Below are 25488 nucleotides of genomic sequence, written 5' to 3'. Positions count from 1 at the left end.
ACACAGCTGACATGAAATAGTTCATTTAAAAAGCACTGTTTGGGCTTCCCTGGTGACGCAGTGGTTGAGAGTCCGCCTGCCGATGCAGGGCACATGGGTTCGTGCCCCGGTCCGGGAAGATCCCACATGCCGCGAAGCCTGCGTGTCCAGAGCCTGTGCTTCGCAATGGGGGAGGCCACAACAGTGAGAGGCCTGCATACCGAAAAAAAAAAAAAAAAAACCCTGTTTGGTAAGGACTATTATCCCCATTTAACCCGTGGGAGATTGATGGTTTATGCCTATTTTGGGTCATAAGTGACAGAGGAGGATTTGAATCCAAGTTACAATCACAACTTTGTTGTTTCTTGAGTTTTGCTATTAAAAAAAACACAGCCAGGGAAGCACCTACCCTTAGGATCTAGAATTCCTCTTATGTACAATTGTTTTAAGCTCCTATTAATTCTAAAGCCTGTGATTAAGGACTCAGCCTCCTAATGCACTAATCTTTAGCAATGGACCTAGTGGCTAATGGCTTTAATGTTTAGTGTACAGAGGGGAGAGGATGAGGCAGGTACGTAGCAAGAAATAAGTCTTGCAGGTTGGCAGGAAGTTTACAAGTTGCAGAAAAGTAAGGAAGGACGTGACACAATGAGAGTATGTCTTTATTTCCTAGGGCTACGTATGAATTATTCCCTCCTGAATGAGACAGTTTTTAAAAGGTAATTTGTAAAATACGAGTATACATTCTCCCAAGGTAAAGAATATTTTCCCTCCAAATTATATACCCATTCTACTCCCAACATGAATATGTTTGTTTAATTTTAAAAATTTAGTTACATGTCTGTCCAACCCTAGCTTCATAAGCCTAAAACTCTATGGGAAACCCCCCCCCCCACCCAGTTTTTCCTGGTTCTCCTGTGTTCTTAACTAACTCCTCTCCATACAAAGGATGTTCCCTACCCTAGGGATGGAGATACATTCTGGGCATCCCACATTAACCCCACTAATAATAACACATGAAGATCTACACTTTTTAGACCAGTTATCACTGGAACTAAGAATTTCTACACTGAAATGAACAAACAGCTCAAGCATGAAAAGTGTTGGAAACCTGCTTAACCTCCTTTCTACTTCTTCGATTAAGTTTCCTTTCTAACTCACATTTATTTCTTTCACCAAGGTTATAAATTTGAATTCATCTGTATATTCACATACTTTTAAGTAAAATAAAACATAGCACCTTCACAGTTCCACATGTTCCCAGAACTTCTGCTAAATTCAGTGCTGTCAGTAAAGTGACCCTGTAGGGCAGGAGCAAAGTTATCACTCAAGTTTTTTGTTAAACATATCACTCAAGGTCAGTACAAAAATATTTATTGCTAAAAGCTGAACTTGTACTTCAGTAACTTCTTTGAAAGTTCCAGGAGCTTTTCTGTTGTCACTAAATTAAGCCCTTGGTTTTTCACATTAAGGAGGGAAAGAAAAAAAGCTCAGCATGTTAGTTGAAGCAGTTTCTTCCCCATCACGATCACATTATGGATCCCATGCATGAAAAATATGTGAGGAGCTGTCCAGTTAGAGGCTTTGGTTCTGAGAGAGGTGCTCTACGGGCTGCTGCATTGAGGCCGATTTGCAATTTTCATCCAACACCTTTGCATTGAGTGGTCTTGCTGTGAAAAAGAAAATACCTTATTTTCAGTTTAAATAGGACCATTCAAGGATACAACAATTATGTGAAATGTTTTTAAAACCGAGATGCAAACTTCCTATGCACTCTAAAGGGACAGTGAAGATACATTTTGTTACAAATCAGTATTCTGTATCATAAAAGTACTTCCTGTATCTTAATGCTTGCTTGCTTTTAAATGGACAACTACAATCCCACCTCATGACAAAACGGAGGAAAGGTAAAATAATGTGGCCTCCGTATTAAATTTGAATATTCGTTTGGAGAGTTATGTTTAGTTGCACACTTGATATTTATTGTTTATTAATAAACTGGCACATAAAAATCAAAAATTCTCCTGATCAGTGCCTAAAATTATGATGGGATTCTTCAAATCTGAATACAGTTGTCCTTCAGTATCCATGGGGGATTGGTTCCAGGACCCCCAAGGATACCCAAATCCATGGATACTCAAGTCCCTTATATGAAATGGCATAGTATTTACATATATTTTAAGTCATCTCTAGATTACTTATAATACCCAATACAGTGTAAATACTATGTAAATAGTTGCAAATACAACATAAGTTCTATGTAAATAGTTGCTGGCACATGGCAAATTCAAGTGTTGCTTTTGGAACTCTGGATTTTGGGGTTTTTTTTGCCCTGAATATTTTTGATCTGAGGTTGGTTGAATCCATGGATGTGGAACTCACCAACCATATACAGACATACCCATCCTATCTGGAGGTTCAGTAAGTGTTCACTTCAACAGTATACTTTTGTATAAATACTCAGTTTTTTAGATACACATGTGTTATCTCTAAAGGCTTGGATTTTAAGAAAAGAACCCTTACCTTTGTTTGAGTGCTCGTAACTGATGTGTAAAATCTCTCAGTTGTACTATTTCCCTCTCTAGTAATCAAGATGCTTTTTTTAGTTTAGCTTTGAGCCAATATTAGAGGCAAAACCCTCCACCTCCCTCCTATTGGGCACCCTCTGCTGTTCCCCTTTTCGCTTAAAGGAACTGATTTCAAGCCCCATTTCCAGAGCAGCGCTAGCTCTCCTTCCCCCACCTCTTCTCTTATGCTCCCTCATAGCAGAAGAGGTAGGAAAATAAAGTTTTGAAGCACTTTCTCCTGCTATTAAATGAACTGAAGACAGGATGAGGCATCAACAGATAGCAATTAACGAGATTTTACACAAAACGGGAAAAAAATAGGCTGAAAACAGTCACATTTAGTAAATACTTAAAAAACTACAACCATATCAAGCTTTCTCTGTTTTTTCCATACCTTTATATTAAAAACTTGAGATTTATTCTCGACTTCCAAGGTTTGTGCATCACTTTCTTTGCAGTAACTTTCTGCTCCAACCGTATCCATAATATTGCTTCCACAATTCTGTGTATTATAGCCACTATCCATCTGACAGGAATGAGAGGGAGAGAGAAAAAAAACCACCACAGGTAACATTGCAAAGTGTAATTCACTTGACCACAAAATTTATTTTGAGGAACTTTTATGTTTAAATAAGTAAATTTATTTTAAAATATTTATATAAAATATATATATGTAAGATTTGGCTTATGTAATTATATATAAAGACAGTATTTTAAAACATTTAAATGAATCACTATATACTATTATTCACAACTGAATGATACAATTTAATATTGTATTAATACAATTTAATATTGATCATATTGAATGAATTTAAAAAGTAATAAACATAAAATTGCTTGTTCTTCAAAGTAGTTACTACAATTCCTTCTAATAAAACATATCTTGTAATTTTCTTTATTTTTTTAAATTCTAGGTTATTTTATTTTATTTTATTTATTTTTTGGCTGCGCCACGCAGCATATGGGATCTTAGTTCCCTGACCAGGGATCAAACCCGCTCCCCCTGCAGTGGAAGCGCAGAGTCTTAACCACTGGACCACCAGGGAAGTCCCTGTAATTTTCTTGAAAGTCAGTGTACAAACCACTAAGAACATACTTCCCTGTTACTTTGTGCTCACACCCAGTAGATGAAAATGAAGATTACAATCAACTTCTTCCAACTCATTTACCAAGCTTGTCTTAAATGGCTTACTTGCATCTCTAAATAAAATTTACCTAAATGGCAAGCTACCTTTAAGAGGATTCAAAACAATACACATTTTTTAAAAGGTGGCTTACATTATACTCATACCCATCACTGAAATAAAAATCTTACCTTCATAATAATACCACGTACATAATGGCTCTAGATGTTAGCTCAGCTTTTCATTTTAATTAAAATTACAGCATTCTACAACACACTGTTACAGCCCAAAAGAGCAAAAGAAAAAAAGGGACTAGCAAACTTCAGTTTTGGTACAAATATAACAAATATTTATTTCATGAGGGCCTAAAAAAAGCACCAGCCCTGTACGGCGCTCCATGTAATATTCTTATTTTCTCCTTGCAGCACCCTATTAACTTCACAAATGAGGCTAAGGCTCAGAAAGGGTAACTTTCACAGTGTCGGAATGAGATGACGAAGAGCTGAGGCCCCACTGCCCCTGTCCACTCACTGCACACTCCACACTTAACGTGCACAGTGACAAACACCAAACACAACCCACAATGCAGTCATCTTGCACTTACGCCCTTTTATGCAAATTATGATCAGCGAAAGAAAGACTACATTTGCCCCCAACACAAACATAAGAATAGCCTAGAAAGTGCATTCTATCATCATCTTAAGAAAAATGTTTCCAGTTTTCGGGAATGGATGCATATTTGTTTACTCCTGGGAGTGACGTTCCATTTGAACAAAACCCTTGTGGTGCCGGGAGTACGGTACACAAGGAGTCTGTCCCACTCTCTAGGAAGAGAAGGACCATGGTGCCCCTAACATAACATGGTGGCTTACCACACTGGCTCCCATCCAGACCACTACTAATGTCAGTGCCTACTATGTGCCAACCAGACAACACAGGTCATCTCGTTAACCGCCACAGGCGTCAAGGGAGACAACATGGTATTCCAAACTCTGGAAAGCCAATGTGACTGAAACAGAGAAGGAAGGGAAACAAAATGAGGCTGGAGAGTAAGGGAAAGGCCAGACCATGCAATGCTTTGCCAGCCACTCTACAGATTTTTAAATTAACACCAAAAGCAAAACAAACAAAAGAGTTACAAATTTAAGATTAAGATGCAGAAATAAAAACTCAATGGAAGGGTTATTGTATGAAGTTGACCAAATTTCCCAAAAATTAGAACAAAAGGGAGTTAAAAAAAACTGTGAGAAGTTTTTAAATTGGAGAATCAAAAGGAGTTCCAAAGAATGGTGAAAACGAGAGGAGAAATCTAAGATATTATTCAAGAAAAGATCCAAGAAGTGAAGGGCATGAGTTTACAGATCATAAGGGCCCTCTGAGTGCCCAGTACAACTGATGAAAAGGAACCCATACCAAATAATCACTGAAATTTCAGGATCCTTTACTCCAGAAAGGGATAAAAAGAGACCATATGCAAAAGATTAAGTATTAAAATGGTTTCAGATCTCTCACCAGCAACACTGAAAACAGAATCAACGAAACAAAGTCTGAAGGAAAATTATTTCCAAACTCAAATGTGAGAGAATAAAGAACATGTGATCAGACGTGCAGTATCTTGAAAAAGGTACTCTTTCTCAGAAAGCTACTAGAAAATGTGTTCCAGTCAAGTGAGAAGTAAACCAGGAAACAGAAGAACGGGGTACAGAACATGCGAGAGGTTAAGGGAATTCTCAGGATGATGAAGGGATATTCCAGGAATACAGCTGTGTACAATGCTTGGAGGCCAACCCGTCACAGTAAAGCAAGTCAAAAGGCCCTGGGAAAATGTGACTGTCTTTGAATGTTTGGAGCTACCCCTGTGGTAGGAAAGAATGTATAGAAAACATTTTTAAACTACAAAATGTTCTGCAAACAGTACACGTTATTATGATATGACCCAAAGGATAAAACTGAAACTGACTGATAGATACCACAGACAGAACCATAGTTCAGCTCGCTAGGGAAGAGGCTTGTAAATGGTGAGAGAAGTCCTCTAAGATGGGCTGGGATACCCCTGCAGGTACTCAGGCAGGGAGTGATGGCAACTTATAATGAGACAGGCTTCCAAGGGGTAGGTGGACTGGATGATTAATGTGTATTTCCATCTAAGTATTCTATAATGCTGCTATAGATGCTCTGAAAAAAAGAGGCAGTAAGAAAAAAGGAGAGCAAAAAAGTTAACAATACCTTTAAGGCTAAGTTTGACTGGATGCGCTTCTTTACTTAGGAACCAAATTTAGAAGCTGGAATATGTAAAAGCGATTCTAGTGTATTTTTTTGAGCAACAATCCTAGAAGTCAGGATAGGCAGCATAGGCATAAAATATGAGCAAAAGATTATATGTAATTTGGGATCATTTAAAATCCCTCCATGAGTTTTACACTTCAGCATGTCAAAACAGAGAGCACTAAAGCATTATAGAGTTGTTGTGAGAATTAGATGAATTAGTATCTATAAAGAGGTTAGAAGAGTGTCTGGCACACTGGAAGACTGTGTAGTATTAACTATTACTATGGGTCAGTATAAACTTGGATTAAAGAACATGGAATCTAGACTGCCAGGATTTGAATCTTTTGACTCCAACACTTGCTAGCTATACAGGCAATTGACCGAACCTCTCTGACTCTCGGTTTCCTCATCTGTAAAATGTGGATGATGGTATACCTATTTCACAGGACCGTTGTGAAGATTAAACAAATTAACATGTGTAAAGTACTTGGAATAATGCCTGACATATTGTAAGAGCTACATAAGTGTTAGATATTGTTACTATGAAATGGCAGGTAGAATTGCCTTTCTAGTTCAAGTTCTTTCAAAACTCTCAACTCAAAGAATATGACAGTTAGTGGAACAAATGTCTTTCTGAAAGTAAGTGCTAGCTGTGAAGTGTATTTGTCAAATGAATCATGCTTTCCTGTTGCCAGATGTTGCAAAATTGGAAATGTATGATTACATGAAAAATGGTGGTTACAAATCACATTTTTTTTAAAGTCCAAAAGAAATATACGTAAAAGTGCTCTAAACTGCTTTTCCTAAATTATATAAAGGAAAAACCAAAACTACTGTATTTTTAGAATACAAACACTACACCAAAAACTGAATTCTTTGGGAACTAGCTCCACAGGAAAGAGAGGTGAACCCTGAGAAGTTGCCAGATTCTAGCAGTTTGTAAAAACAGAGCAGCTTGATTTCTTTTCTGCTCTCTTATTTTCCTACTCCAAATAAATATCAGTGAATGTGAATATTAAATATATGCATCATCAGTCCAAGTTAAAAGAACTAACCCTCTTGATATCACTTAGTACTGATTAAAAATACATATGTAATGCTGTTAAGTCTCACATACAACCCATTTTCTTTCTCACTATAATCTTACAAAAGAAAGGATGAAGAACAAGGGACCAAGGAAAGGACTCTAGAATATTCAAATACCTTACCTGAATGTTACTGCTTTCACAAGGAATGACACTGCTTTCTGCGAGAGGTGACATGCACATGTGAGAGTTTTCAATACTGAAGGCGATCCCACTCACAAAGTCAGTCATGGGTAAACTCCTATTATCAACGGGCTCCTTAATCCAAGTGGTCTCATCTGCTATCTCTATGGGATCGACCATATCCACAGTGTTATTCTCCTTCTCACTTTCCACATCCTGAAGCAGTGCCAATTCTTTCTCAGAAGCACCGGACTGGTTCTGGGTAATAGACATGGCGGTCACTACCAAGTGCGCGCCATGTGGACAAGTGTCACCATCCAACTGCGGCAGGTGGACTCCAGCCGTGCCCATGGCTAGGGAGGAGGCGTCTGTGGAAGGAACATCTGCCTTGTCTCCTTCATCTTCGCTGTGAGCCTCGAGAGTAAAAGGTACCCGAATCAGTGAGGGCCGATACTTAGCACCCCCTGTACACATCTCAAGTCTCATAGGAGACCAATTTTTAATTGGTGAGCAGCCATCTATATAAGGACTTCTGATACACGGATTGGTAATTCCATTAGAATTTGTTCCAGACGAAGCATCAGGAGAATGGAAAGTTAACTTCCTTTGCTCTAAAAGATTGGGAGTGGAAAAAAAAAGATTGGGAAGGAAAAATCACATCATGAAAACATGGACATGGGAAAGCCATTACTAAATGGTCATCAACATGTTTCATGCCAGAAAAACTGGATTTCTCTAACAGTAGTGTTGTTTCCTGAAGTGAAATTTTGGTGTTAAAAATAATAGCACAAATGAATGTGTATCCATAAACAGGGTGAGGCTCTTCAAAATATAATTCCTCTGGCAAATATCCTCAAGCATATTGCTACTATAACAATGTTGTTCACATCCAAGATAATAGAACAAACCAGCTGATAGCTGCAAATTAACAGCTGTACCTGGTAAATGAAATATGTAATAATCTATTTCTGTTTATGTAAAATACTATAAGCAACATTAAAAGGCAAACAAAAAACTGCAAAATAATATTTGCGACAATAAAGAGCTTAACAATGGTAAACAAAATGATCAAAATGCCTTAAAAGTTAATCATTTTTATAGCTTCGTTAGCTTAATAAAAACAAAAGTTTAAAAACATGGGCAAAAGCATATAAACAATCCTCCCAATGGTAAATGAACATATGAAGTGTTTGGTCACACAAATAATAAAAAATATGGAAATTAAAGCAATGAGAGACCATTTGTTCAACAAAAACACTGAAGTCTGAACTAATAATCCCCCCAAACAAATGACCCATAAACATTTGGAAAAAGTTCAACATTGTAATAACCAAAGACAAGAAAATTAAAGCAGTAAGAGACCTTTTTGTAATGTACCAAATTAACAAACATCAAAAAGGATGGTAAGACCAGTGTTGCTAGATGGGGAAAAAGATGACTTTTCACACACCACTGATGAAAATTTCAATTGGTACAACTTCTTATGAAGAAAATTTGATAAAATTCCTCAAGAGCCTTAAAAACAGTCATCCCCTTTCACCAAATAATTCCACTTCTGAGAATTTAACCTAAAGAAATAAATATGTACAATACACTGTACATACAAGAAAAAAAAAGAAATAATTTAAATGTTTATCAATGATTGAAAACAAAAGATACATCTGTGAAATGGAATATCATATAGTGATTCAAAATCATGGTTTCAAACAATAATAAATGACTTGAATGACCTACGAAAATACTCCTAATAGAATGCTTTGTGAAAAAAGCAGGATATAGAACTGTGTGTGTGTGTGTGTGTGTGTGTGTGTGTGTGTTCATATATGTATGAAGATATATACACACATACACATGTACATATATAAAAGGAAGACTAACAAAAATAGTTTTCAGTTTTCCAATTTTATTTACTATGAATAGGTTTTGTAAACTATGAATAATTTTCAAGAAGTGCTATAATTTTTTTCAAGGAAAAACTGACATATTGCAAAGAAAAATATGTAAATTCTCACACACTACCTAAAAACTTTACTCAAACAAATATATCTTTACACAATATCAATATGAATATCTGATTACCAAAGTCTGAACCTACACACTGGAAGGCATACCGAAACCAACTTATCTCTACGACAGCCATCTTTCTTTGATTCTGCTCATAAGATGTTTGGTATAAATACTGCTAGTCAAATTACCTGTATCTGACATGAGAGCAGAACTTTGCTGAGAATTTCAGTCTTTGAAAGTAAATTGTTCCTTTTGTAAAAAAAAAAAAAAGTAAAAAAAAAAAAAAAAAAAAAGTAAATTGTTCCTTTTGTAAAAAAAAAAAAAAAAAAAAAAATCCAAGTTTCTAAATTTTAAAAGGGTGAGTGGTCATTTGGAGCTCTGTAGTTAGAACAAGCTAGAAAGAGACTCTTTAATAACAAATATTGACAATATAAAATTTTAATTGGGGGTTGTATTACAAGACATACCTGAGAGTGGTGTCTTTCCTATTTGAAATGCAATTGGTGAGAAAGTGGGAGAAGAAATAGGTGAAGGACTGGTTATGCTTCCCAAACTGTATTTTTTTGCACTACCCTGAATAGGGCTAGAAGAAAACTGCCCCTGTGATAAAAATAAATAAATAAAATTAAACGGTTCTCTTCCTTAGCTCTGTTACACCAAGTGCTATTTATCTTTATTTTTGAAACACATTCATAAACTAGGTTGTATAACTTTGGTTATTCACGAGAAAGCAAGATGCCACCTTTGCTTTGTGGCAGAAGGCAAGACACCAAAAGGCAGGCCCACAGACACACGAAAAAAAGTTATGGTTACCAAAGGGGAAGGTGGGGAGGGATAAATTAGGAGTTTGAGATTAACATATACACACTACTACATATAAAATAGATAATCAACAAGGATCTACTGTATAGCACAGGGAACTCTACTCAGTATTTTGTAATAACCTATAAGGGATAAGAATCTGAAAAAACCATATATACGGATGTATAACTGAATCGCTTTGCTGTACACTTGAAACTAATAAAACACTGTAAGTCAACTATACTTTAATAAGAAAAAAAAGGTAAAACAACAACAACAAAAAAAAAACACGCCAAAAGACAAGGCATCTTGTAACAAGGATAGTTAAGAAGACTGTTCCAAAAATTCTGAAATAGAATATACTAGAGAAGATAAAATATAAATGCACCGTATTTACACAAACCAAGTAGCAGTTTATGAAAATTTTTAAGTTAGTCCACTAACACCAATCTAGTTGTGTTATACTGAAACTCTTCCGTAATTCAGTAAGTACCTTACCCTGAAATTCCTCGAGACTCATTTACCTTTAAATACAAAATTGGAGAGTCTGACAAAAAGCATTCCTATACCTAATGACAAAATGTGAACTAGGCTAATCCGCATGAAATATAAAACCCAAAAGACAATCATTCCTTTTGACAGCAGTAGAAGCATCTAGGTCCAAGATGCCTATAGCCAACCAACCAGCCATTTGGCCCACTTCTTACCGAACTCGGGGTCTGCACAGGGCTCCTACACTGCACAGGAGATAGATCTATTGAATAAAAAACCTCAAGTGATGCTTGAACACCACTACGAGGACTTCTGGGAGAAGCTGGAGGTAAGGAGTCAGAGATACTTCCGTTGCCATCTAAAAATAGCTTTCTTCTGAGGGATGAAGAACTGAGGTTTCCGGGAGATTGATCTGCAAATTCATCAGCTCTAAAATAGTCACCTATATTTAATATTAACAGAATAAAAGGCAGAGCTAGTCATTTGGAAGAGCAATTATATTTCAGTTGTCTGATGTTTTAAAAACCAGTCTCTATGTTTGAACTGTTTTCCAAAAAGAGGGCAAAGTTTAACTGCACAGGTGCTGCTTGAAATCTGAAACGATTCCTTCTTTTTTTAGTGCCTCATTATTAGTATGGGTAGTGCCAATAAGATGTGTTCATGAATAGTTTATGTCTATAGTTAAGTTCACTATGATAAAAAGGCTAATTCAGGCCATATTAAAGAAAAATGAGAAATTTCAGGCTTCCCCACTTCTTTAGAGGAGGCATTGCCACAGATTCCCACTTACAAAAGCCATTAAAACAAAACCTTTTATTTAAGTTATTAAAGGTTTAAACAAATACAATACTTACCTAATACCTTTTCTAAATTAAAATCCACAGGAAGAGACAGCAATGTCTGGCAAGCAGCTGGAAGCAAGCAGATAAACACAAACATGGTTAAATCAATGCAAGTGTATCCCATGCAGTTTAGCATGTGCTTCCCCATCAACCATCTCCCCATGATGCTCCAGACAAACTGAATTATTTACTTTACGCATCCCATTCCATAACATGCCACCTTCCTGTTTCCCACACTTTCCAGCACTGATGTAAACCTGTTAATGGTAAAAGATAACTTCTGGTTGTGCTGCTGGCACTTGTATCAGAAAAGAAGCCAGCCTGGGTTTCCCTGGTGGCACAGTGGTTGAGAGTCCACCTGCCGATGCAGGGGACACAGGTTCGTGCCCCGGTCCGGGAAGATCCCACATGCCACGGAGCGGCTGGGCCCGTGAGCCATGGCCGCTAAGCCTGCGCGTCCGGAGCCTGTGCTCCACAACGGGAGAGGCCACCACAGTGAGAGGCCCGCATGCCGCAAAAAAAAAAAAAAAAGAAGCCAGCCTATATATATTTGGGGATAGATTTCCCAATATTAACAAATTTTCAAAAGAATGCCTTCCAAAACCAAAATTCGATTCACATGATTTGAATCACAAAATAACACACTATTGCCACTTCTCAAACATGGATGGATATATCTATTCTAACTGTTTCTCAAGGTCAGCTCTCATATAGCTTATTCATAAAAAGTAAACAACTTCAATTCCAGAGTGAAGTGTTATCACATGTACTGAAATTAACATCAAATGTCGCTTAATATGGAACATACTTCTTTTCCAATTTACATTCATACTCACCATTGCTTGTCTCAGAATGTACGGTCAGCTTTCTTCCAATTGGAGATTCATTATTGACGTTAATACCTGTAAAACATTCTAAGTGAAAAATCTTACATTTTCTGTTCATTTACTTTAGGGTTACTCTTTCCAGAGTAAAAAAATGAAGTGTGGAAACTTTTACATTTAAAAAATAAATGTCTGCATATGTAAGTATATAACTTGGCATGTTTCTGCTAAGTTTGTTTGTTTTTTTATTGATTGATTGATTGTCAACTTCGAGGAAGCATAAGGATAAGACTTAAGGATTACCACAGCAAGTAAGGCGGCACCAAGAGATGCTTTTTAGGGAAAGCAGCGGTGCTCTACATGACGTCAACCTTTAAAGGTTGGGGACACACGTTAGTCAACGTCAATGTCCTCAAACAGATCCTCTGTTGCTTGATGCTTTTCCAAAATGGAAATAGATAAATTGTTGGAATTAAAGCACCAGGCCATTCTGAAAGAAACTGAAATTTGATCAATAAAACCGTGCTCAGTTTTCTTTTTTTCGCCGAGAGGAGTCAAAAATATGGGTGCAAATAATTTTTTTAAAAATCTGAAGTTAATGACTAATATTAAGCTTCTTAACTTGAAAAAGCACCAGGTAGTAAATAAATGGGTGAAAAAATAGAATTCTAGATTCAAATGCCTTCTCTGCTGTAGGCAGTGTGACCTTCTAGAAGGCAAATGCAACCAAGGCACTCTGCTGCGAAAACCCTGTAATGTCCTTGGTCTTTAGGCTGGAGTCCAAACACCTTAATGGTGTAAATAAAGCCCTTCCAAAACCTTGTCTCTGTCTCTAGCACAGCTGTCCTCCAACCGAACATTATCTGAATACCTTAAAAAACAAACAGGTTCTCTCTCTCACCTCTAGGTATTTCTAATATTCTTTCCTCTCTGACTTTTCTGCCCTATTCCCCAAGTCCGGCTAACTCAAGTCTCAGCTTAAACTGTGTCTTCCATCTAGACAGGATTATTCTCACACCACTTTTCAACTGTATTGCAAGTGTTTTCTTGGTTGTTTCCTCTAAAAGGACTTCATAGATAACTTTAAGACCACAATCAAATGAGGAAAAATGGATGGATTTGATTACACCAAAATAAGAATTTCTAGGCAACCAAAGACATCAAAACAAAAGTAGCACATATGTGACTGGAGATGACATGTGAAATGTTTAGAACTAAGATAACTACAAATGTAACTACAAGGTATCTTAGAAATTCAAAGGAAAAAGAAAGAGACAACAACTCCAATAGGAAGGAATTAGAAATAGGCATTTTACAAGAGAGGAAATAAAAAGGCTGTTAATATATGAGAAATGAAAATTAAAACCATCATTTAGAATGTCAAACAACCCATGAGAAAGGCAAAAATGTGAAAGCCACGTACTGGCAGGGATGTGGGGATATGGGAACCCTAGGCACTGCGGGTGGCTGTGCAGACTGTACAGTCGTTCTGGCGAGCAGCCTGGCGCCGCACAGTCAAATCAGAAAACATGTAGCCTATAACTCAGAAATCCTCAGCCTATGTATAGTTCCCAGAGAAATTCTCGTTCAAGTCCATAAATAAAAATGCAATGGGTAGTACAGTCATTGAAGCACCTTGCTGCATAAATTGCTACATAAAAATTGACAGCATAAGCTAATGTGTACAAACAAAATCATTGTTCCCCCGACTCACCATTGTCTTTGTTATTCTTCAGGTAAATAACACTGAGCACTTACCATGTGCTAGGTACATGATCTTCGAAGTATTATCTCATTTCATCATTTCATAGGGAAGGAGAGTGAGGCACAGGAAAGCTAAGTAGTTCACACAGCTACTAAGCTAAACTGGGCATGACTCAAACCCAGACGGCATTACTCTAGAGTGAGGGTCAGCAAATGATAGCTCACGAGACAAATCGGGCTGGTTGCCTATTTTTGTAAATAAAGTTTTACTGGAACACACCCACACTCGTTCATTACGTATCATCAGGGATACACTTTCATGGTAAAGCAGTAGAGTTGACTGGTTGCAACAGAAACTGTATGGTCTGCAAAGCCTAAAATATTTAATATTTGGTCCTTTACAGATAGAGGTTGCCAATCTCTACTCTAAGGTAGTGTTTTCCAGAACTTTTTCTGTGATGATGGAAATGTTCCATATCTGTGCGGGACGATATGGTCACCACTACGTGCGGCTACTGAGCACGTGAAATGTGCATGTATGAGCAGGAAACTAAAATTTCAATTTTAATTTATTTAAATGTAAATAGCCACATGTGGCTAGTGGCTACCGTATGTCAAGAACTGTAAAGGGTCTGACAGGTTAGTGTGTCAACGTTGCATAGATGCTGGCTGAAGAAAGGAGGCTTCGGGTCACAGACAAAGGGACTTCATTATTCTCAGCACAGGAGGCAACATGAGCTTCATGTTCATGTCAGCTCCCTTTGCCCCCTCAGTCCCAAGGAAGGGACATGAAAGAGCCCAGGTGGATACAGCACACACAGAGGGTCTGTGCCCCAGCTGAGGAACGCTAAGCACGGGAAATCCCATTCTTTATAAGCTGCAAGCAAACCTGCCCCAGAGGGAGACGTTACCATTACTGTACTAGACAGCCAAACAAACCTACCCTCTGCTCCAGAGGGATACTCCATCTCTGTTTTCCAAGGATGCTCACAATACAAACATCCTTGAAAAAACAGCCTGGATCAAAACCTGTCCGTGGCGCTCTTCATGAGATGTATAGAAATGCGAGACCCACAGAGAACTGAACTATCTCCCAACACCACTGTAGACAGCACAGGCCTGCGCACCCCCTTCCACCCCCGCCAATTAACCACTGTACTCTGTCATCACGGGCTTGATGAGCACACCAAAGAGGCTGTATGTAGTATTTTTAGCATCTTGCTGATCTGCCTCACTTTAAAACAGGTTACCTCGAATATAAAATGATGTTATAAAAAAGATCACATAACAAGGTTGATTCACCTGTTCAAAAATCCAACATTAAAACACTGGGGGGAAGAAACCTACCATCTATGAATACATCACCTTGGATACAGAATTTTAGAGCTGGGAGGCATGTTATCACACAACCATCTAGTTTAACCCCTTGATTTTACAAGTGAAAAACTGAGGCCTAAAGAGATTGAAAAAGTTGATCAAGGTCACCCCTTCTGGTTTATAATACAGAAGGTCTACAGCCCAGGTCTCCATCCACTACTGCATGCCACCTTTAGTTTGCAACGATTCAGAATCTGAACTGAGAAATGCATACTTTTAAATCCAGGTTCTGCCACCTTATCATATCTGTAACCTGGGACAAGTGCTCTAACCTTTCTAAATCTAGATTTTCTCACTTATAAAATGAGACCAATAATAGCATCTACTTCATATGAGCTGTTGTAAGGAATACTGAAAGCACTTAACACTGTCTGGACACATGAAAAGTGCTTAATCCATTTTTTCTGTATTGTGTTTTTGATAAAGAATGGAACAAATATTCCCTGTTATACTGAGAGCATAATTAATGTATGCTATACAGAAGAGCGGGCAATTCCACTGAAATGAGGGATGCATATAAACAAGTAATACTTGAACATTGCTCACAGCTCAAAGGGCAGTGAGAGCAAATATAAGATAACCACTTCCTAGAGGTAGAAAAATATTTGAAAGATTACTGGCTTGCTCTTCAACTTCCTTTTTAATTTTGCAGATAATCAGCTGTATTACACTGTCCCAGAGGTCCTATAAATGCCCATCCTTCCTCTACTATTATAAGAAACCAGGAAATTAGCAAAAAGCAAAAGCAATTTAAGGATTTCATTTAAAAAAATTAACCTTCAAAATCACTGCAAAAATTAACAATTCAGCTCTATATTCAATACCAACTATTTCTGCATCTACAGATCCTCTATAACCATCATTATAACTGATATTCACAATGGTTATGAAGAAAAAGTTAAATTCAAAATAGAATGGCCAAGAAAAAAAAGAATTTAGTAAATTTTAGTCAAGTTTTGAATCCTAACTCTTAAATAGTTAAATCCTCTGGTATCCAGAAATTTAATTTATAGCAAGCTTCCTACCAAAGCAGATAAACTGACACTCACTATATGTTGTTTTACATTCATTGCTTTTTATTTTTATGATTTTTATTCAGACAATTTTTAACACACTCACATTTACTGGAATCATATTCTGAAAGCTGCTTCCCTTCATGATCAGTCCAAGGAGAGGGTACGATGACATCCTTAGTGAAAAACTAGGAAAATTAAAGTCACAAAATTAGGCATATGAAATATGAAAAGGCAGCTGTGTTAAATAACCATCAAACATGTTACATACTGACTTTATAGTTATATTTTAAAATTTCATACTTAAAAGCACAAATGAGCAAAGGTAAAATGGAAGAAATTTAAAGTATATATAAAGAAAAATGTTAATACTTCAAATCAACCACTTAAATTTGCAAATTAAGCTAAGGTTATTAATCATAAAGGAAATATTTTTCATTTCTCCCCCAATTTTTTTGGACACGGGGAGAGGCTGACAAAAGGGAGGATGAAGAGGGAAGGAATAAATGGAGATAAATGTATACGTGTAAGCCGGTATCAATAGTGTGCTGGAGCTGGCTTGTCCTGACTCTCAAGATCTAATAATTAAAATTTCAGGAATTCTGTGTATCAGTTATCAAACAAAGCCAATATTAAAATTATGTAAACTTAAATAAACTATATTAAAAATAAAGGTAATAAAAACTCAAAATCATCATTTGCTAATTGTTTTAGTACATTTACCAACATCTATGCTCTTGAGGTTAATTATGTCTTTTGTGTCTGTGTGGTAGAATGCCTACATATAATGGTGTACTGCTACATTTCTTTCCCCATTCAGCGATGTCACATCACTAACTTGAAATTGGCCGTGGTTGGAGTATTTACACTATGGACAGCAGCAATCACTAAAACTCATACTCCTCCCACAGTCAGAGGGCCTGTTGTTAATTGACCAGCACACCACTGGCCAGTACACTCAAATGGAGATACAGCATTTGGATAAATGTGTTTCCTCTTTCATTCTGGATATAAAATTAATCAAGCCTAATACAGTAAGTAATACAGTATTTTCCCCTCCCGTCTCCATGTTTTGGAGGTAACTCAGAACATTTTCTTCATATTTTGCTATACCTATGACAAAGAACTAACTTCCTTGACTAAACTACCTATGAAAACATGAAGACAAGATGTTGAAAAAAGGAGGGGGGGAGGGGGAACAGAGATGATACAGACAATTCCCAGAAAAAAAGGAATATAAAAGACCCACAAACTCATGAAGCAAAGTATAAGTTCACTGAGAATGAAAGAGATACAAATCCGAATAACAAGATAAATTTTTAAAGTAATAAGATTAGCACAAATTAAGAAGTTTGATAATAGCCAATATTGCAGATATGAGAAAACAGGCAGTATCATAACGTTGCCGGGAGAAAAATTGGTACAACCTTTTGGGAAAACAATATGGCAAAATCTACCAAAAGCTGAAAGCACAAACCCTCTGACTTAGCAAGTTCACAAAGATATACGTACAAGTGTGTTCACTGCAGCATTACTTGTGATAGAAAAAACACTGAACACAACCTACACATCTGTCAATAGGGGCTGGATTAGGCTATGATACATTCATACAATGGAATACTATGTATGCTGTTTACTAATAACTGGTACGTGCTGATAATCAAAAAAAAATTCTAAGAAATTATTAAGCAAAAAAGTAAGAGGCAAAACAGTATAAAAATGATGATCCTACTTATGTGCAAATATTTAAAGGACATGTGCTATTATCACACATGTGATCACACGAATCTGAAAGTGTACTCAAGAAATTTTACAGTAATTACTTTTAAGGAGTGAGACAGGGAACAAAAGGCTCTTCATTTTCATTTTATATTTTTTCTTTGCAGTTTGTTTTTGTTTTTATTATGTGCATATATCTACTGTATTTCACATGCATACGTATGAATTTAATTTGTTGCTGATAGATACATTAACTTCTGCTACATTGGCCCTAATCTTCACTCTGAATTCATTTTCTTAAGTTTTCTCCTGAATTTCCCTTTAAAATTAAGTCGAGAATTCGAAAGAGAAAGCATACCTCCCAAAATGTTGGGAAATGGGAAAGAGTCTGAGAATATTCAACTGGGGAGGAATCAAGTGACTGGATTAGAATTAAAATTTTGAAGTTATCAGATAGATTAAGAAGTAGATAATATTTGTCAGGAGTAAAGCATATGAAACGATTTCCTAAGAAATAGGCTATATCTGAAATATGGGGGCCAGCACATCACTGGATCTCTGAACATGCCATAGCTGAAGTCTTTTGGGGTGCAGAAGATCCAAGTGCAGCTAAGGAATAGAGGGGGCTAGTGAGAGAAAAAGGAAAAACAAAAAATGCTACCATGACATGAAGACTTTTGAGCAAATATCTAGATAGACATCGTTTATACTCTAAGAGTTCAGCAAACAAAGAAAGCAAGAAGTGAAAAACTAAGTTCATTAGTTTTATTAAAAAAAAAAACAACCTACCTTTGGATATACTTTTTCTATTTATCAGTACATTATATTTCATGAAATATATTCTATGTCTTAAAAATTCGAAGAACTAACAAGAACAAAAGATAAGACCGTTACTGAGGCCAATCTAGACTTCCAAGGCTTGAAAATATTCAACTTGCTCTATGTAAACTCCAACTTGAAACAATGGTTTGTGCTCATCCAAGGCACAAGGAAGGCCGTGAGAATGAAAAGATGAACAAGCACAATAATGGCCAAATAAGAATTCAGTCTGGGGGAGAAAAGCACTCAACCGGTCATTACAATGAGAGGCGCTGGAACAGCTCAAAAACACTGGTCTTAGGGGAGCTCTGAGAGGGACTGGGGACGGGTAGGCTGGTATGGTAGTTGGGACAGGAAAGGATCTGAAGGAAGTCTTCCTCTCTTAGAGGTGCTGTGCACGCAGAATCGATGCTTAACTAGCTTCGTGATCAGTAACAGTTTTAAGTTACCTCTTCAATGGCTTTTTGTCTTTTGTCTTCCACATCTTTATCTATTCTATACAGAGATAAAGAAGAAAAATAACCATGCCATTACTTCAGCAGATTGAACATTTAAAATAATAACCTTTCAAAGAAATCGTTTCTTTCCCCGTTGGAAACTGGCAAATGTTAAGCTCATTTTAAAAGAAAAATTGGGACCTTATCACATTTCATAAATGACAGTATTTAGATATTCATTCAGCCTTGTGCTGTTAGGCCTACCTCCCCCCTTTCCATTCACAGTTGGAATGGAATAATATTTTCTTTTAAAAGGCTTACATTGATACAATTTTTAAATTACTATTAACAGTGTAAAGAAAGTAATTTGAATAAACTTTGCCCTTTAATCCCCACAAATTAAGAAGTATGTCACTCCAAAGAAATCTAAAAATTGTCCAAATTCTTTTTCTTCAATTATGGCAAGTTTATCATAGTCATAATTTTAGAATCAACTCTTACTCTGAAATAAAAGGAAAAAAAACTATCATCCTTACAGTTCTAAATAAACAGGCAAAATTATTAATTCTGAAATGAAATATCAACAATATAAAATTTGAAATATAAAACTTTGTCCAAACAAATTCTTTTTTTCCCACTTTGATACATTATGCAATTATAGCACCCCAAATTTATCAGCTGTAAGTTTTAATATAAATTGTCGGGTCTCAAGCACAAGGCATATACTTGCCAAGGACTCAGCAGTTAGCGTTGTAGGACCACTTCTCTTTTTTTTTTTTTGGCCAAGCCGCCGTGCAGTTTGTGGGATCTTAGTTCTCTGACCAGGGATTGAACCTGGGCCCTCAGCAGTGAAAGCACGGAGTACTAACCACTGGACCACCAGGGAATTCCCAGGGCCCACTTCTTTAATCTGTTCCCAGAAAGAATACTTGCTTACCATCAATAAGTTGGTAAGACACTTTTTTCTCTCCAAATTTTTTCATGTATAACTTGCAGCTTAACAAAGCTTATAATAATGTACGTGTATTAGAAATTAAAATCAAGTGGATCTCTCAAATAAGGGAATTGTGAGAAAATAGACTACAATGATAATCCACATATCTCAGCTTGAACAGCCATTCTGAGAGTACTAACTCAGTTCTCTCCATCTTATTGTGGACATAAACAGGTCAAAATGACAGGGCATAACAATAACAGCGTACAGTATTAGTAAGCTCTGATCTAGCAATACCTCATTCAGAAACTTTCTGCTGCTTCATCAGAGGGCTTTAACAACCTGAAATGTTCAAGTGATGGCTAGAAGCAATGAAAATCAGTTTGGCCAAATACTGGAGAGCCTGATCATGGAAGGTTCTAAGGAGTCATATAGGGCAGGGTATCCTGACCAGCATGATGCATGCAGGGTCCAGTATTACAGGTATGCCCTGAACGGACCCTTGGTGGCCAAGGCAGAGAGGAGCTTTCAGGACTGTTCACCTCCTGTATGGACAGACTCATTTGTTTACACCAGGATGATTTGCAGTTCTCATTTTTATGTGTAGCATGGCATGAAAAAGGTGGAAAGCACTGAAATAGGGAACTTGGGTTAGAGAGGAAGAGACACTGGAAGCCTTTGCTTATTTCTAAGAAGGAATCAACATGTTTTAAGAGTATACTCACTATCCTCTGTAGAAGCCATAACCATTCACTGAATTACATGAGGAAGTTAAATTAAATCAGCGTCTTTCCCCCTCTTCTACGTTACAGGTCTATCTACTGAAATACACCAAGGTTCTTTTCACAAACCTGCTCAAACAATACAGGATTTACTAGTAAGTAAAGAAATGCTGTGTCACAACTTTGTTGACTACAGGGCAGGAAGAACCTCCTGTACTGCTTCAGTGCCTCACAGTGTTCAACGCATCTCTCTTGACGGTCCATGGTTCAATATACTGAAGAGAGGAGGCGAAATATAGCACACAGTTTGTGTGAAACAAAAAATTCGTCTCATTCGTGACACATTTGCTTGCAGATATTCTTTTCACCTATTCTCTCAAAGGTATTATCTAGTGTTAAGTTAAAATCTTTCATGCTCTATCCCCATTCTAGTCCCTTGCTATACCACTTTGGATGTGCATTAATTAATTATGAGGGGATGGTCATCAAGCTACCAAGCCAAAAGAGGAAGGGGTAGAAAAGCCAGACAAATATTTGCAAGAGCATCTCAATACGTGTACATCTTTGTGTGATTAAATTCTAGTTAAAGGGAAAAGAATTATTCATTATCTTAGACCGACAACACATGTACCTTAGTATCAAAAATTAAAAGCTGATCATATCAGGATTTGATTATTTCAAATATAAAAAAAAATCAAACTATAAAACTGACATCAACAAAAGAGTCCCTCAAACTATTACTGACTACTGCTATCTGTAATTTGTAATTACAGATGACTGCAGTTGGTAATCAGAAAGTATGCATGTTCCCCCAAAGAAGTGTATGGTCTCACTACATTAGGCATCATTAAGTAACAGGAGTCTAAGACACACTAGTACTTGGAAATCTATACAACACATCAACAAAAGCATTAGTTAGGGCTGCTCTGACTACTAGGCTGATAATGTAAATCAGATCCCCAAGTGTCAAAGCTGGATGATGTCTAGAAAAGCTCTCTCTGTTGATAATGGATACTCTTCCATTCAATGTGTCTTAACTTGGTAAAGGGACTTTCAGCTTCCCTAAATGTAGGTGGTAATAAAACAGCATTTTACTCTATCCCATAACACCAAAAAGGAAAACAAAACAAAAATTCAATGGCAGAAGTCATAATCATGTACAAAGATACAGATTTCAAAATGACCTTCCTTCTACCACGTGCTGGGGAAGCAAAGGTGTCCCATAAGTAGCAGAGGGAGGAAACTGTCTCTAAAAGAAAAGGACTCCTACCCAGATCTGGAACTGTTAGCGAGGGGGTCTTGCTGGATGTAGTTCTTTGAGCTCACTGTTTATTTAGATAAGATAAATCTGTATCATAATTTTTCCTCCCTGATTTCTTTACAAATAAAAATATTCAACCTTGGAATTTCCTATCTCTCTTCACTTGAAAGTACGTTATTACACTTAGGTGCGAAAAAGGAAAACTTACCGAGAACGACTTAAGTATAAAGCTTGACGATGAATGTCTTCTGGGTCTATTTCTACAGGATTTATTACGGCTAGTTGATCAATAGACCATCTAAATTCCCCTGGAGTCTTAACAAAAGAAAGCGATCTTATGAGTAAAAGTATACTAAAATAGTTCATCAAAATGCTGACTTCAAATGTCAGCTTCAAAAATTAATGTGAATGGTTATAATATAAAAATATCTTACGGCTCATATTTTAAAATTTGACTTTACTACTAAATTAAATGGCAAATGGTAACCAAATCACACTAAATCAACTGACTTGACTGTATCTCTTTAAAATATCCAAGTCTTCCCTCTGGGTGATTGTTTAAATTACATAATAATAGAAAAATCACAGAGTATTAAAGGTATAGAAATTGCACAATTAACACTCATCAGTGATGCAACATGATCAAGTAAAACTAAAAATCTCTTAGAGTTATCAAGTCTTTATTTTCACCAAGAATGAACTGAAATTAAACAAAGTCCTAACTACAGAAGTGCCTGCAAAAGCTCATAAAATAGGTGATCCTCAAAATAATTATGAGTGGTAAGCAGTGCTGCTTTTCTATATTCAACTACCCAATAAACCAAAAAACTTATCCAAATCCTAATCTGTAAATTCAGAATATATTTTTGAAAAATCAGGCCTAAAAACCCAAGATGTCATGCATTCTTGCTTTGAGGATTAAGTTGCAGTCATTCTGTTAGTTTTATTAAGACTAACTAATACTATTCAATTTAAAATCATGAAGTCAGATAATGACTCAATATAAAGTGTATCACTGTAAAACTTTCCTCTAGTGCATAACTAGCTTCATGCTGATATGAATGTGTAGCTAGCATCAACAGCCACCCAGTTTAGTTTCCTAGATAATTTACTAAGTTAAAAGATCAGACTTCAAAAGAACTTCTCCACTGTAGCCAATAAGAGTAAAAATAAGCTAAAGAGATGAAGCCTTCCCTAATCTCCTAAAGAGCACGTTCTCTTCCATATCATCCTTGTGTTATAGCACATAACATATTCTCTTGAAGTTGCCAGTTTAGTGTGTCTATCCCATTAGAGGTTGACTTCTTTTTAAACAATCTGCAAGCTAATAATGAATGGGTGACAAAAATCCAAAAGAATATTAGTAATTTACGACATGTGAAAATTAAATGAAATTCAAATTTCACTGTCCATAAATAAAGCTTTATTGGAACACAGTCACATTTATTGTTTACATACTACCAATGGCCGCTTCTACAATACAAGACAGAGGTGACTAGTTGTAACAGCAACCTGATGAGTTGCAAAGCCTGAAATATTTACTATCTGGCCCTTGACAGAAAAAGTCTGCTGACCCCTGGATGAGAGTATAAGCTCTTTGAGAATCTGTGTTTTATGACCCTGACTTGTTCAAGGTATAACCTCTATAGCTAAGAACTGTACCTGACAAATAGCACTCAAATAATGTTTGTTGAATACCGGAGAATAATTAGATGACGTAGTTTCTTCTTTATCATGGATTAGTACACATATCATCAACCATAGTAACTAGCACCACTCACAGCTGTAGGAAGCTAACATGCTATCTATTGAATAAAATAAAAAGAAATGCTAACTAAAAAAAAATCCGGCTAAGTTATTTTTAGCCCAACCACTACATTATAATGAACATTACAATTAAAAAGAACATTCCAGATATGTATGTTCCATGATAAATTTCCCACTTGTCTTGTAAAGAAAGATAATTACATTTAAAGTTGTTTGGAAACACTAGTCAAGAATAACTTACTGGTAATTTTGTCGATTTAAAAACAGAAGGACTGGAGACAGTTTGTTCGTGGAGATTAGTGTAATCACCAGGACTTTCAAAAGGATTTAAAACAGGAATTCTTCCTGGAGTTTCAGGTGTTATTTGCATTTTTGATTCTCTGACATCTCCCATAGCACAGAGAGAAAACTAAAAAGAAATCAGAAGTATGTATAATAAAAGTACAAAATTCCCTAGACATTCATTTTGACAACTAAAATGTATTCAACAAACATACATTTCACAAAAAGAATTAACTCAAAACCTAAGCCTCCTGGGTTTTTTTTATAAGCTTACACAAACGTGATCCTCTGAATAACCTGGAAAGCTAGAGAGGGAAAGTATTAGTGATATAATTTTGCAGGAGAATTAACAAGTTCAGAGAAGTTAAGTGGCTTGTAAGCTGCAGTCCACCAAAGGTGAATGAGCTCAGGTCCGTCTTCAAGACAACTAAATGTTCCAATAGGCACAAAACCTTTTTCCACTAAAGAATTTATACCTACAGTTTTTAATTCATTATCTCAAGTCTCTACACACTTTGAACATAATTCGGATAGCCCAGCAATTCCCTAACAAACTGCAGTTACTAAACAATTATGAATAGCGAGCAAACAAGAGACCAGGAAGTCTCTGGTCTCTCTGTGCACGGGTGCCTTTCTTGCACATTAGCCCCCGTCGGCAAAGAATGACTGATTAGGGCTAGGAAATTAACCGCTTTGGGTTGCCTCTTCTCAAACACCCTTAGCGAAAGGCTAAGACCCCCAGGATAGAAGGAGAGACTGCATTATTTCCCGTCAAGGGGGGCTACAACTAGAGAAAAAGAACCCACTCCTTGGAAGGCTGACGTTGCAGCTGGCCTCCTCAGGTGAAGAACAGAAGAGGACACTCACGCCGGTGTCATCCCCAATCTTACTCGATCACTCTTTCTTGGCGACCCCTCTTCCGCACCTACTCCCTGGCAGCTTCCACTCATCCCGAGGCGAGCGTGCAGGCCGGTCCGGAGCCGGGCTACGTGAGCTCTCCAATTCGAGACAGGAGGAAAGGCCAGGAACTACAAAGAACATACCTAGTGGTGTGTACAAATAGGAAGCCCCCCAAAGCGACTCCAGGGCGCTTCCGAGATGCCAGTCCAGCTCCCACGACAGGCACAGACTCTTTAACTCCCCGCTTCCGCGCTTAGGCCAACCAGAGCACGGGCCTTGCGCGCGACTGGCCAATCGCGTCTCACCGCTGTCCGCGAACCAGCCAATCGCATCGAGGCCGCGTAGTAAATTCGAATGACAACTCCTCGCTTCGCATTCCTCCCGGAGTAACCAGGCTCCAAATTCAAATCAACGCAGCCTCGCGCTGGAGAGGCGAGC

At 37.1% G+C, this 25488-nt stretch overlaps 1 protein-coding gene across 1 annotated transcript; it reads right to left on the bottom strand.

Annotated features, from left to right (window-relative positions):
• Positions 1 to 799: 799 nt before the first annotated feature.
• On the bottom strand, positions 800 to 25352 carry BORA (BORA aurora kinase A activator). The gene is made up of 12 exons (XM_059995620.1): positions 25194 to 25352; positions 24110 to 24277; positions 22310 to 22416; positions 19197 to 19242; positions 16316 to 16397; positions 12128 to 12193; positions 11304 to 11360; positions 10665 to 10891; positions 9624 to 9756; positions 7150 to 7760; positions 2941 to 3072; positions 800 to 1649 (listed from the first exon to the last, which is right to left on the bottom strand). The coding sequence occupies exons 2-12, from the start codon at positions 24260 to 24262 to the stop codon at positions 1584 to 1586; spliced, it is 1680 nt and encodes a 559-aa protein (XP_059851603.1). The 5' UTR covers positions 24263 to 24277; positions 25194 to 25352; the 3' UTR covers positions 800 to 1583.
• Between the last annotated feature and the right edge of the window lie 136 nt (positions 25353 to 25488).

Source organism: Delphinus delphis, chromosome 18 (genome assembly GCF_949987515.2).
Source record: "Delphinus delphis chromosome 18, mDelDel1.2, whole genome shotgun sequence".
NCBI classification, from domain to species: domain Eukaryota; kingdom Metazoa; phylum Chordata; class Mammalia; order Artiodactyla; family Delphinidae; genus Delphinus; species Delphinus delphis.
This window is presented reverse-complemented; position numbering and strand designations above follow the sequence as displayed.

What these genes read in the sequence shown, in the direction of transcription:
- BORA (XM_059995620.1), bottom strand. Translation starts at nt 24,262, where the DNA reads ATGGGAGATGTCAGAGAATCAAAAATGCAAATAACACCTGAAACTCCA. An exon ending in ACATTCTGAGACAAGCAATG is followed by an intron (nt 11,361 to 12,127) that starts GTGAGTATGAAT and finishes GCTTGCTTCCAG; the next exon opens with CTGCTTGCCAGACATTGCTG. An exon ending in AGGAAAGACACCACTCTCAG is followed by an intron (nt 7,761 to 9,623) that starts GTATGTCTTGTA and finishes CCAATCTTTTAG; the next exon opens with AGCAAAGGAAGTTAACTTTC.